General features: G+C 46.6%; 1 protein-coding gene across 5 annotated transcripts in view; it reads left to right on the forward strand.

The window, feature by feature from the left end:
- ptpn18 (protein tyrosine phosphatase non-receptor type 18) overlaps positions 1-12,819 on the forward strand; it is a 21,182-nt gene extending 8,363 nt beyond the window's left edge. The window contains exons 3-16 of one of the 5 annotated variants that reach the window (XM_044210240.1): positions 1,464-1,540; positions 1,797-1,892; positions 2,131-2,169; positions 2,643-2,711; positions 2,917-2,976; positions 3,666-3,808; positions 4,188-4,254; positions 4,483-4,560; positions 6,287-6,379; positions 8,365-8,417; positions 10,927-11,043; positions 11,689-11,891; positions 11,977-12,066; positions 12,434-12,819. In XM_044210240.1, coding sequence (XP_044066175.1) covers positions 1,464-1,540; positions 1,797-1,892; positions 2,131-2,169; positions 2,643-2,711; positions 2,917-2,976; positions 3,666-3,808; positions 4,188-4,254; positions 4,483-4,560; positions 6,287-6,379; positions 8,365-8,417; positions 10,927-11,043; positions 11,689-11,891; positions 11,977-12,066; positions 12,434-12,507 — 1,259 coding nt within the window. In that variant the 3' untranslated portion in view covers positions 12,508-12,819. Of the gene's footprint in view, positions 1-1,463; positions 1,541-1,796; positions 1,893-2,130; positions 2,170-2,642; positions 2,712-2,913; positions 2,977-3,665; positions 3,809-4,187; positions 4,255-4,482; positions 4,561-6,286; positions 6,380-8,364; positions 8,418-10,926; positions 11,044-11,688; positions 11,892-11,976; positions 12,067-12,433 lie in introns of all 5 variants that reach the window. The other 4 variants (XM_044210239.1, XM_044210244.1, XM_044210241.1 and 1 more) reach the window with 4 other exon arrangements.
- Positions 12,820-13,738: the final 919 nt, after the last annotated feature.

Raw genomic sequence — 13,738 nt, forward strand, 5'->3', positions numbered from 1 at the left:
GCTAGTAGTTTTAACCGCTTTATACACAGTTAGCTAGTAGCTTTAACCGCTTTATACACAGTTAGCTAGTAGCTTTAACCGCTTTATACACTGTTAGCTAGTAGCTCTAACCGCTTTATACACTGTTAGCTAGTAGCTTTAACCGCTTTATACACTGTTAGCTAGTAGCTCTAACCGCTTTATACACTGTTAGCTAGTAGCTCTAACCGCTTTATACACTGTTAGGTAGTAGTTTTAACCGCTTTATACACTGTTAGCTAGTAGTTTTAACCGCTTTATACACTGTTAGCTAGTTGTTTTAACCGCTTTATACACTGTTAGCTAGTAGCTTTAACCGCTTTATACACTGTTAGCTAGTAGCTCTAACCGCTTTATACACTGTTAGCTAGTTTAGTCCAGTGGTTCCCAACCTAGGGGTCGGGCCCCTCCAAAGGGTCACCAGATAAATCTGAGGGGTCGTGAGATGATTATTGGGAGAGGAAAGAAGAAGAAACAAAGTTCTGATACACAAACCTGTTTTCTGTTTTTGGACTTTTCTCCTACAATATTTCCCTCTGAATCTTAGTGGAGTAGAAGTACAAAGTATCAGAATATGGAAATACTCAATTAAAGTACAAGTACCTCAAAATTGTACTTACATGTGAACCGGAGTAATGATTCCAGAAAGCAAATACTGTTTTAATGTTCACCTTCAAAGGTATACTGACAACCCGTTCTCATTCCCAGGGCATCAAACACTAACGTTTTTTAACGTCTGTATACAGACGCACACGGTAGGCGTACCCTTTAGCGTCTGGAGAAGGTAGTGTGAAGTCACGTGACGTGAGTTGTAATGCAACTTAAAACTTTAAATAACTCAACGATAACTTTTGGTTTCACACGGGACACGAATCCGGCTCTCCTGGGCGGGAGTCCTGCGCTTGTCTGACCCGTCCCTCCATGTCGCTCGTTATATTCACGGGTGTATAAAGAGAAGGCGGGGCTCCGTTCATTCCTATGAAAGCTGCTCAGTGGCACAAAAGTTCTTCCTATAGTTTCCGCATTGTGCGGCGCCACAGGTGGTTCTGCTACCGATAGTTCCCACATGAAACTCCTCGCAGCAAGGCCCTTCAGTATCCGGGTCCTGATTTCTGCAAAGAGACGTCGCTGTCGAGTTTTTCAAATGTATTACAGTCCCGTTATATTCAAACAATGCAGACGTCTCTGCGGCCGATATCTCCAGAGCTCTGCAGCTCGCACCGAAACCCTCTGGATGGATAAACAGCGCCGCAGGTGGGGATGGGGGAACCGTCCCTTTAAGGCTTCCTGCCGGCCCTGTGCGTCCCTGCACACGCTAAATGGCACCTTGTGTGTCTGTATACAACAAACAAAACGTCGGTGTGTGACGCCCCGGGAGTCAGAAGGGGCTGTTACTGATGTGTGTGTGTGTGTGTGTGTGTGTGTGTGTGTGTGTGTGTGCGTAGATGACCAGTCTCGGGTGGTGTTGTCTCTGCCGACCACAGACTCTGACTCTGACTACATCAACGCCAGCTTCATCAAGGTGACCGGTATTGTACTTTTTTTTTTTTTCTTCGGGTCCGAGCTGCTTTGCAGATTAAGATTTTCGCGCACGAAGAGTCTATAAAATGTGATGTTTTGTTATAAATGTTTATACTGAAACGCTATAACTGTTTACTGCTAGAGAACAGAATAAACAAAACGTGATTTCCTTTCCCGTGGCGTTTGTCTGGAAGCCCTGAGGCCTCTGGGCTCTCTGTGCGGCTGTCGTGGTTGTAACGCCGGTGTTTGTCCTGCAGGGGGCGTCAGCGCACAGCTGGTACATCGCCGCTCAGGGTCCGCTCAGCTCCACGCTCACCGACTTCTGGAGGATGATCTGGCAGCATGACGTCAAGGTCTGCTCACTGCCCAGGAATTAGTCTGCGTCGCACATGTTACTACAATTCACAAGCTTCTGCTTTTATTTTTCAAACACTGCAACGGATTCAGTTAGTAAGACTGAAATCAAATTAATGTTTTAAAATGTTTTCATCGTCAGATGAGATCAGGAGGCTCTGACTAATGTCTGACACTGTGTGTGTGTGTGTGTGTGTGTGTGTGTGTGTGTGTGTGTGTGTGTGTGTGTGTTTTCAGGTGATAGTCATGGCCTGCAGAGAAATAGAGATGGGAAAGGTAAAAAAAAACAACAAACAAATAAAAGCAGTTTTTGTCATTTTTCTTCTCACCAATTTAGTTTGCCAGGATTGATCAAATGTAAAAAAAATAAATTTTTAAAACATGTTCAATTAAAAAACTTCTCGCGGTCTAAATGATGATTGTGACATATTTCATCATTTGAACTTACCATCTCAAAACATCACGTACTTCATCGTAATTTTGACATTAAAAGTCTAAATTTTGATTTATCGTTCATTCATATCTTTATTGGGGAAACTGCGATTCTAATTGTTATTAAATATCTCGTAGTTTTGAGGATTTTTTTAAAAGAAAAAGTATCTTTGTCGTCATTTCGTCGTTTCTAATGTGTGCGTTTACATAAATGCGTGTGGAAGTGTTGTGTCTCCGTTCTCTTCTGTCTGCAGATGAATAAAGGAGCCGAATGTGCGTCTCTTTATTAAGATGAACTGATATTTTGTCCTCTGCAGAAGAAGTGTGAGTGTTACTGGGCTCCAGCTCACCAGTCTGCTGCATTTGGACCGTTTACTGTCTGCAACGTGAGGCCACACGCACACACACACACACACACACACACACACACACACACACACACACACACACACACACGCACACACACACACACTGTTTACTTTACATTGCAGTCTTGCAAAGCTTCAGAGAGCTTTCCTCAGGGCATCAAACCTTCCCTTCCTAACATGGCTGACGTGTTTCTAACGTGTGCTTCCTGTGTGTTTCCAGCAGGAGGAGACGCAACCTAACGAAGACCTGGTGGTCCGGGCTCTGACTGTCACGTACCAGCAGGTAAGCTGGTTTAGGAGGCCCGCAGGAGGAGCTCAGAGAGATCCGTCTTCTCCAGATCAGCAGCGACTCCACACGCGATGTCCTTTATGAGTTCTTTAAGCCGAAGCTGTCGGGAATATCCGCCTGCGCCAGTCTGATTAAACAGTTTAACCTTCATTTAACCAGATTTTAACCACCGATACTAGTACACGATAGGTGGGATCCAGTTAGTTGGCTGACAGCGTCACGCGGCTAATACGTGGTAGTTTTAGTTTGGGTTAGCTGTTAGAAAAGCTGAGTCTTTAAAGAGCAACTTAAGACCTTGTTTAACTTGAAAACACTCACATATTCAAACTGGATGGATTGGTGGTTAGCCGGTTAGCTAACAAGATGCCACGTGTTAATCAGACAGACTTGGAGTTGCTGGAAGGCTGATTGTTTCTCTTTTGATGGAGCCAAGCTAGCAGTTTCCCCCTGCTTCCAGTCTTTGTGCTAAGCTAGGCTAAGCTAAGGATTATTTTGATTGATTTGGGTGCACAGACTCCTCCTGTGCTGGTAAACTGTGATGAAAGAAACCATCCGTGACCTGGACCAGCAGACCACTTGTGAAAAGTTTCTTAGCGCCTATTTTTAACTACAACTAAACATCTTAAGAGTAAAAGTTATATATATTATTTAATTATAAAACATCTGAAGTCATCTCTGTTCAGGACAGCCGTTCAGTGACTCAGTATCAGTTCCTGTCGTGGCCGGATCACGACGTTCCCTACGAGGCTGCAGGAGTCCTGGACCTGCTGGAGAGAGCCAGAAACAGCCAGGGAACACACACCTCGCCTCTGCTGATACACTGCAGGTACACACACACACACACACACACACACACACTCCGTCTCTAAACGGATGTTAATTCCACATCATTACTGACGCTTGTTTTTGCCAGCAGTACAGATCGCAGGTCAGATGGTCATTAACATTCAACAGGCCATATCACACATATGGCAGCTTATCTCACACACACACACATGTACACACACACACACACACATGTACACACACACACACACACACACACACACACGCCCACACACACAGAAAGCAGGAGGCTGTGAATATGCAGCAGGTAACACCTGCTATCGATGGCACAGTTAACATGCACACTGCATCTGTTCCTGCGTGTGTGTGTGTGTGTGTGTGTGTGTGTGTGTGTGTGCGTGTGTGTGTGTGTGTTACAGTGCGGGCTGTGGGAGGACAGGAGTCATCTGTGCTCTCGACTACATCCATGACCTGCTGGTTACCAAGGTAACACACGACAACACATGACGAGAGAGAGACGCTGCAGGACTCTGATCCCAAATCAGCTCCGAATCATCTCACTATTAAAGAAAAACCCTTTTTCCAACTTTTAGCTTTCCCTTTTCTTTACCTGTATGACAGTGTGTTATATTAGTGTTTTTAGGATTATTGATCAACACTAAGGGCTGAAGCCGCAGATGTGACGATGCTCGGTGTGTTGCGTCTCCTCTGCAGCAGATCACAGCGGACTTCAGCATCATGAAGCTCGTCCTGGAGCTCCGGAGGCAGAGAGCGTCTGCCGTCCAAACTAAAGTAGGTGAACACATTTCTACATCAGCGGCGGCGTGGTGCCGACGTTCTCCTGAAGCAGATACCTTTGTGTGTGTGTGTGTGTGTGTGTGGGGGGGAAGGTAAACACGTTTTAACCCTTTTATTTCAATTAGGAAAATATGTATCTGATCAAAGAATAACTAAACAAACAGACACTTTGTCAATACTCAGTATGAAAGTACGCTCTCAAAAAATACTGATGTTGCTCTAAACAGTCAGCGGTGACGGACACGCCCGCCCCGTCAACAGTCCCTACTCAAAGTCCCCTTACTCAACAAAACAACGGGGCCAAGACACACGCACTACCAGCTAAACTACAAATTAAACGAGACAGGAATACTTTAAAACACCTCCCAGCCCACCTGCAGCCTGACTGGCCACTTCCTGTTTTAACAGCTCACCTTTTGCTCAGTACGTCCCTCCAGCAGCACCGTCGCAAACCCAACAGGTAAATTCACTACAAGCAAGCTGCCAAACATGCTAAATAAACTGAGTATGACTTATGAAACAAAAGCTATGTTTGCTTATGTGCGTGAACGTAAAGGCGACAGGTCAAAACACAGACTGCATATAAAGATGGCCGCCGCGTGTCCACGTCCTCCCAGAACATCCGGATACGGGAGCGGCCATCTTGCGCTGGTGACGTCATTTGGAACCAGAGTCTGCGCAGTAGTGATCGGGGGTGGAGCCGCGGTATCGAGGTCCCGCCCCCACACACCCGGCCGACCCAATCGAGAGCCGGCCTCAGCTGTCAATCATGACGTGAAACCCTCCTTTTTTCTAAAATCAAATAACTAAAAAACAAACTTATCAGAAAGACAAAACACAAACATCAGCGCGACCTAAACTGAAGCCATCTTTGATTTTTCTGTTTGTCCCGTCCGCTAACGTGGAGGGGGCGGGGCTTATGAGCTGTACTGCAGCCAGCCACCAGGGGGCGATCCAGATGTCATGTCGGCCATGTTTATTTACAGTCTGAGGGTCAAAAGGTCCACAAAGTAAATGAACTATAAGTGTTTAAACCAAAAAAGAAAACAGGAAGGTCACAGAAAGGGACTGATAACTGTTCTACAATCACCTGTGGGATTTCTGTGGCTCCGCCTTCCCCTTGGACTCCATCCACACACCTGTAATGCACCTGTGCCATTAAAGGGACTGTCTGTATTTTACGTCACCTTCCTGATGAAGGCTTTTAGCCAACACACGTAGGTGTCCGCCGTGTTACAAAGCAGTATTAAAGGCTTTTTAGTGCACTCAGCAGAGAAACAGGTGTGAACCCAGACGCAGGACAGGTACAGGTTCACATTTACTTCTGGTCAAAACCAGGGAGGCAGACGAAAACAGGCAAACTGACCCAAAAAGAGGTCCGGCTGAGGGATCGTTCAGGCGTGTGCACGTACACACACACGTACACAGTATGCTGCAGGGAAAGTGCGAACAGGTGTGGGGAAGGTCAGGTGATGGGGACAGGCGGGAAAGGGGTTTTGCATAGATTTAGTTTCCTTTGCTGAAATCTGCGACTACGCCCGTGTGAGGGGGGAGTGGAGGTAAACCCCAGAGACACCGTGGCGTTATTTAAAGCACGGTGAAACAGAGGTGACACACATCCTCCCCCGAGGAGATCAAAGCTGACCGCAACCTTCGCCGCGACGGACATTTTAAAAGCTCCAGCGTGCCGACGGTCTGAACTTCTCTTTCTGCTCTGCAGGATCAGTACGAGTTCATCTTCACGGCTGCCGTCTGCATGTTCGAACGAGTCCTGCAGTCGGCCGGCCGCCAGCTCTACGGAAACCTGCCTGAGGTAAAGTCCACCGGGGAAGTCGCATTTAAACTGAGTACGAAGTGTTCATTCAGTCAGCATGTTGGCGTCGGTGGTGGAGGAAGCAGAAAGAGGAAGCGGCCCGTAAAGCTGACTTCCTGTATGTAAATCCACCGCCGCAGACAGTTTGAGAGAAGATTGTTGGGAGCAGAAAGAGACAGAGTGTCTGCTGAGTAGCTTTGAACAGGAAGAAATCAACTAAAAGTAACGCAGAACTAATGGACGCCACATGCTGACAGGTAGGTGTTCGCTTCGTGAAGCTCGCTGTGATTCGTCGTTTCATTTTCTTATTTCTGTCTCTGCTTCAGTTGAGTGTTAACAGTCTGCAACACTGCTGCTGCTCCGGTCTGTTCATCTGTGGAGAAGGAGCTCAGCGAGACGACATAACTACATATTAATCAGTCAGAAAGGGAAACTCTGATGTTTCAACACACATTTCTACTCCGTTCCAGCGCCGGTGAAAGTAGTCAGAGCCGTTGCTGCAGTAAAAGCACTAACACACACTCTGTGAAACACTCTGCTGCAGTGAAAGTGTGCGAGTGTGATCAGGAAAAAGCCCTTAAAGCATTAAAGCAGTGCAGCGTCCCTGTGGCTGCTGTGCTGTTATATATTCTATCATCAGGTTATTATTCCTCGTGCATTAATGTAAAGCAGGATGTTGCTGCTGCAGCTGGTGGAGCTGGAGCTCATGTTGAACCGGTTTGTATCGGACTGCAGCTGATGATGCTTTTCATTCTGGATCCATCTGCTGATTCTGCTGATCCATCGATCGGTTTGGAAAACTGGTGAAAACGGTGAGAAACGCCGTCACGACGACCCAGAGCCCAAAGCGACGCCTTCAGCGTGTCGTCGTGTCCGACCGACAGTCCGAAGCTCGACGTTATTAACAAACATCACAGTTATTACAGTCGTTCAGAGGAAAAGCAGCAGATCTGCACATCTGAGGAGCTGCAGCCAGGAAGGGATTTACAGGAGAAACGACTTCAAACGTCAAAACACATTTCCTGTCAGTCGACTGATCGATTCAGCTGAACTTGTATAAACTGCTGGGAAGTTTAATTAATAACAAAACACATTTTATAAGCTCTTCAGATGTTTTGTGTGTAAAAATCTGAATCAGTAAAGTAACTGCAGCCGTCAGATGAATGTAGTGCAGTAAAGTAGCGGAAGCAGGACAGTAAAGTACTCCGTTACATTGCACCACTGCTTTTCCTTTGCTTCAATTTAAAAATGCGTTTTTAACTTTTTAATGTCGTGTTGCTGTTTTGTGAAATGTAAAAAACCGACTCTGTGTTGTTGAAGGCACAATCAGTGACGACGATGGGAATAAGTATAATAATGAAGTTTAATTGTAAAGCACTTTCCAAACTGGCGTTGCAAAGTGCTTTACACAAATCAAACGATAAAAACGAAGATACAAGAATAAAATCAGTGAGAAACGTCGTCCGAATGCTTCCTTTCCGGTCAGTTAACGGATGAACTCGGCGTAGTTGGCGATGTTGCCTTTTTACCGTAAAGTCGTCCAGTTTGACCGTTTTAATAACTGTCGTTTGTGCCAGTTTGACCTTCAGGTTCACGGAGTTCAAATTTAGACCTTTTCCTGCCACAGAGACTTCAACACCTGTTTCTCCATCATACCAGTCAGCAAAACATGACAGCTGTCAGTGAAGAGCACTGAATTATTTACATTTACAGAAATATTTATATAACACACATTTTTGTCAGTACTTATCAGCCGTATATAACAATAATCCCTAATGACATCATTAAGTAATCATTAAGGATGAGCAGAATACGCAGCAGGTAAGGATCAATCGGTAGAAGAATCGATCTGAGGTCCACTCCAGGTCAGAGCGCTGGAACAATACGGCGGGCCGAAGGAACCTGAAGGAGTCTTTCACTCCGTCGAAGGCCTCGAATCTGGAATCGATGCTTTTTAAGACTTCCTGCTTCCTGTCTGTCTGCAGCCGAAGAAACCAGAGAAGAAAACCAGAAGATCACCTGCTTCCTCCTGCAACAGGTAGCTACCTGTCTGTCTGTCTCTCTGTCTGTCTGTCTGTCTGTCTGTCTGTCTGTCTGTCTGTCTCTGTCTGTCTGTCTGTCTCTCTGTCTGTCTGCCTGCCTGTCTGTCTGACTCTGTCTGTCTCTCTGTCTCTGTCTGTCTGTCTGTCTGTCTCTCTCTCTGTCTGTCTGTCTGTCTCTCTGTCTGTCTGTCTGTCTGTCTGTCTCTGTCTGTCTGTCTGCCTGTCTGTCTGCCTGCCTGTCTCTCTGTCTCTGTCTGTCTGTCTGTCTGTCTGTCTCTCTCTCTGTCTGTCTGTCTGTCTGTCTGTCTGTCTGTCTGTCTGTCTGTCTCTCTGCCTGTCTGTCTCTCTCTCTGTCTGTCTGTCTGTCTCTGTCTGTCTCTCTGCCTGTCTGTCTCTCTCTCTGTCTGTCTGTCTGTCTGTCTGCCTGTCTGTCTGCCTGCCTGTCTGTCTGTCTGTCTGTCTCTCTGTCTGTCTCTCTGTCTGTCTGTCTGTCTGCCTGTCTGTCTCTCTGTCTCTGTCTGTCTGTCTCTCTGTCTGTCTGCCTGTCTGTCTGTCTCTGTCTCTGTCTGTCTCTGTCTGTCTCTCTGTCTGTCTCTCTCTCTCTGTCTCTCTCTCTGTCTGTCTCTCTGTCTCTGTCTGTCTGTCTGTCTGTCTGCCTGTCTGTCTCTGTCTGTCTCTGTCTGTCTCTCTGTCTCTGTCTGTCTCTCTGTCTCTCTGTCTGTCTCTCTGCCTGTCTGTCTCTATATCTATCTATATCCATCCTATCTGTCTGCTGGCAGAGAGGCAGACAGACAGGATGTTTCACCCAAAGGTGTTAAATTAACACTTTCTCACCTTCCTTTTCCATCCCTCCATCCCCATATGTTACCACGTTACCATGGAAATGGAGCGGGAGGAGGAGGAGGAGGAGGAGGAGGAGGAGGAGGAGGAAAAGAAGGTTTAGAGGAGTGGAGAAATGAGAGAGAAGAGGAGGGAAGAAATAAATAAAAAAAACAGGTGTAGAAGAAAAGTAAAGGAAGAGGACAGAGAACAGGTGAGGAAGGAGAAGGAGGTGAGAATAGGGGGACAGGTGAGGGGTCGACACCAGAGAGAGGAAGAGGACAGGATGAAAAGAGAAGTTGAGATGAGGTGAAAACAGAAGAGAGGAAGAAGAAGAAGAAGAAGAAGAAGAAGAAGAAGGAGGAAGAGGATGTGAGAAATGAGAGAGGAAAGCAGAAATAAGAAGAGAGGAAACAATGAGATGATGATGATGATGATGATGAGATTAGAAACAGATCAGTGAGTAACCAGACGTTGCCTCCTGTGTGGCTGTACTGTGAGCGTTCGGCCTATGTGGTTTTGGCAGCACAGATTACAATCAGTGTTGCCATGGCTACTGTGGTCACACGGCCCGAGCAGGAAGTTGAGAGCGGCGTGACTTCCTGCTGGGATGTAAATGTGCAGCAGCGTTAAACTGACATTATGTGACGGTTCACTGCTGACTATAGCTGGCTCAGTCTGTTCCTTCAAGCTCCCGATGTGGAGATTCAGTCCTGCAGTGCATTGTGGTACCTGAAGTTCAGAAGTCCAAAGATGCGTCCCAGTTCCCATTCAGCTTAACGTCGTGAACCACGTTTCCTGTGCCGTCTCCAGGTGGCATTGATGTGGCCATTCTTTCGTCTCTTAGCTTCTGCTTGCTATCGCTGGCTGCTGTCGTCACAGGTCAGAAGTCTCGTTCCTGATTGGCTCCCACGGCCGACTGTACGCGACGCCGGCACTTAAAAAAAAAAAAGACCATCTTTGGTGCAAAGTTACGTTTGGGCGGCGCGGCATGAACGCAGTGTTAGACACAGAAACAGAGGGACAACATCACCAGATGTTAGCAAGTTTCTGGTGCTGCCTAGCTAGCTAAGAAGCTTTAGCATGGTAGCTAGCTCCTGTGGCGGCCATTTCTCTTAAACAAAGCAAACCCGCAGATCTGCATCGGATCAGAAATGAAATGGTGCAGCTGGTGTTTTGTTTCTGAGGAACTATACAAACGGCTCAAGAGAAATCTTCCTCCCCTGCGATCGCAATAGTCTTCACACGTCGACACTGGACATTTTATCTGAAGAGGAGTTTACGTAAAGCTGAAGGTCTTGGCTTTGAAAGTCTCTTCTTGTGTTAAAATCTTAAACGTGTGCGTTTATGGTTACATCTATTCCAGTGATTCAGTTTAAAGCAGCAGTTCAACATTTTGGGAAATACTCATTCTCTATCAGAGAGAAGTGAGTTTAGTACGGAGCTGGAGTCAGGACGTGGTTAGCCTAGCTTAGCATAAGGGAGAAACAGCTAGTCCGACTCTATCTAAACTTCAGAAATGCACCTACGAACACCTCTAAAGCTCACCGATTAGCACGTTGTGTCTTGTTTATTTGCTCTGTGCACAAACAGAAATGTAAAAACGCAGTCTGCGATATTAGCTACGTGCTGTTAGCAGCTAGCAGTCGTTGATCAGCACCTCTCTCTCTCTCCTTGTGTATACAGACAGTCACAGCAGATTGACATGAGTGACACATACGCTGTGGTCAACAAGCCCAAACACCACCACCCATCTTCACCGAGCCCCAACTACTCTCTTGTAGCCACGCCCAGATCCAGCAGGTAAAGACGCACCTTAAGTTTGAGGCAGTGCAAAACACGGTGCCTTGTGTTCTTATATTTTGTAGCGGAGTTTAATGAAATGGTATTTTGAGATCACGAAGCGTCTTTAAAACCGCACAAAAGTGCAAATCGATGGGAAGTCCGGGAGAAAACCAAACCTCTGACGCTGCTGCAAAACCTTCAGTCTGTTTTTAGATTCGCGTGAGTTTATAAGGACTTTTAATTTACTTTTTATTTATTTCCTTACACAGACTCTTTTTGTTTTATAATGGAAGCAGATTAAATGTCAGAGAAAACAAAACATTATGAGACACAAAGTCAACATCATGACTTTTTAAACCGGTAAAGTTATGATGGTAAACATAATGGTCTCATAATTTTGACTGACCCTCCAGTCGCAAACGTCCCGATGAAGTAAGACGGTGGCGAAACCGAGCAGTTGCTTCCTGTTGCAGCTTCCTTAGAGAACAGCGTGGGGGGGGGGGTTTACACAGCTGCTGTGTGTCGCCCTTTAGAAAGTCACACCATGAGTATTTTTGTATTTCTTGTTAGCAACTTTTCACAGTTTTCTTTTTCTGGCAGAAGTGTGCTTCCGCAGTTTCGAGCGAGCTTTTTACCCCCAGCTTCATGACAATTAACCCTCAGGTCCCTGCCCCCGTCCCATCACTATGACAACGACCCCGCGGGAGCGTCGGCGGCTGCCGTCTACAGCACCGTCACGCCCCGAGCTAGACCGCTCACCCTGCAGCACGCCGCACCCATCTACGACACGGCAGTTCCAGCCAATCACAGGCTGGGGGAGGGGCCGCCGTCGCTAGGCAACGATGGAGAATACAACCTGATTGCAGGTAAGGGGGAGAGGGAAGGACGATGGGCGGGGGGACAGACGGAGGGAAAGAAATGAGATGAATCAGTGACTCTCGTCTCTTCCAGCTGAACCTCTTTCAACAGCAGACGACGATTATGAAGATTTCTCCTCTTCGGTCTCGGACATGAGCAGCCTGTGTTCACCTGGCGGTATCGGTCAGTACACCTGTACAGTCTGCCTTCGGGGTTTAAAGGAACAGTGCATCATTTTGAGAAATCCTCTGCATGCTGTCACTGAACAGCTGTAGAAACACAGATGTAAAATGGAGACATTTTCAGAGCCGAACTTTATTAACTGCGTAAAGGCGGAGCTTATGGCGGAGCTGTTGTATTGGATAGATTTTACAGGTGTACCTAACAAAGTGGCGTTACCGAAAAGGACGTCCATCTTCTGATCTGACTGGGGACAGAGAGCCAGAGGGTTTACCAAGTGCTGGACTGCTCCTTTAGCTCCGTGTCTGACGCTGGATTTGTGTATTTGTGGTTGATTTGTGTATTTAAATGTATTTTTGGTATTTTTCAGGGTTCAACTGTCGCGTTCAGAAGCCCAGAGGACCCAGAGACCCTCCAGCTGAGTGGAGCCGACTGGAGAGATGAACTGGCTAAACTGGATTTTGCTGGTTTACAGTAGAGTGTCAGACGGGACTGGATCAGTGCGGGATTCTTTTGGATCGAGCTGGACTGCGAGGCCGGTTGTGTGTGAGCTGATGTCCTGGTGTGATCGGACCAGGACCTGTCCCGTTCCCCTGATGAAAACAGCAGGTCTTCATGCTAAACATCTGCGCTGCAGTGCTTGTGTCGCTTATAAATTATTGTTTTTTGATACTCTGACAAACTGCCTGAGAAGAATTTTACATGTGTGTCAAATGTGTGTGTTTAAAATAACTCATTATTACAGACGTGAACTAACCCTCGACTCGCCTCTTCTGTCTGTGATGGTCTGTGGGCTTATGGGAAATGGTGTTCGTTAAATGCAGCTAAAAAAACATTGATATTGAATAAACAAAAATAAAAACTACTGTCCTCCATCTAAACATACGAACACGACATGCTGTTGAGAACGACTCTGTTTGTTACAAATGTCAGCGGGATTTTGAGCGAGGTTTTCCGACTTGTGGATCAGAACCTGGAAGTTCTGGTTCCCCTTCGTCTCCCTGCCCGCTAAACGGCCTCCAGTTCGTAACGCAGACTTTCAGTTGAAGATGTGTAGTCACTAAAACCCACGCCGAAACACATCGTCATGACGTCATCAGGGGGTTATTTTCTCATTACACAGCGGCTGAGCAGACGGGTCAGCTGACCTTTCGTACGTAAAGTGGATTTTGTTAAACCTGGTTTCTGCAGGTCGAGTCTCGCAGTTCCGCTTCTGACCACCAGGAGGCAGCAGAGCAACATGAAACACCACTGTGTGTGTGTGTGTGTGTGTGTGTGTGTGTGTGTGTGATACAGTAAGATGATGAAGACACACACACACACACACGCGCGGTGAAGCAGTATGCAGAGCCAAGACGAGTGTAAAGGAAGAGAAAGAACACACACACACACACACACACGGAGGGAGGAAGAAGGTGGTTTCAATTAAACCTTTGGCATGACTGGACTGTGTGTGTGTGTGTGTGTGTGACATCATCAGATCTGAATCAGGTTACGAAAGATAGCAGAGGTGATTCAGCACACACACACACACACACACACACAATGAAAACACACAGAGACACAGTTACAGCATGTTGTACAGGTTGTGTGTGTGTGTGTGTGTGTGTGTGTGTGTGTGTTAATCCTTTGCAGCCACAGGACCTTCCTGCACTCCCATCATGCTTTGCTGCAC

Source organism: Siniperca chuatsi, linkage group LG10, assembly GCF_020085105.1.
Source record: "Siniperca chuatsi isolate FFG_IHB_CAS linkage group LG10, ASM2008510v1, whole genome shotgun sequence".
In the NCBI taxonomy this organism is placed as follows: Eukaryota; Metazoa; Chordata; class Actinopteri; order Centrarchiformes; family Sinipercidae; genus Siniperca; species Siniperca chuatsi.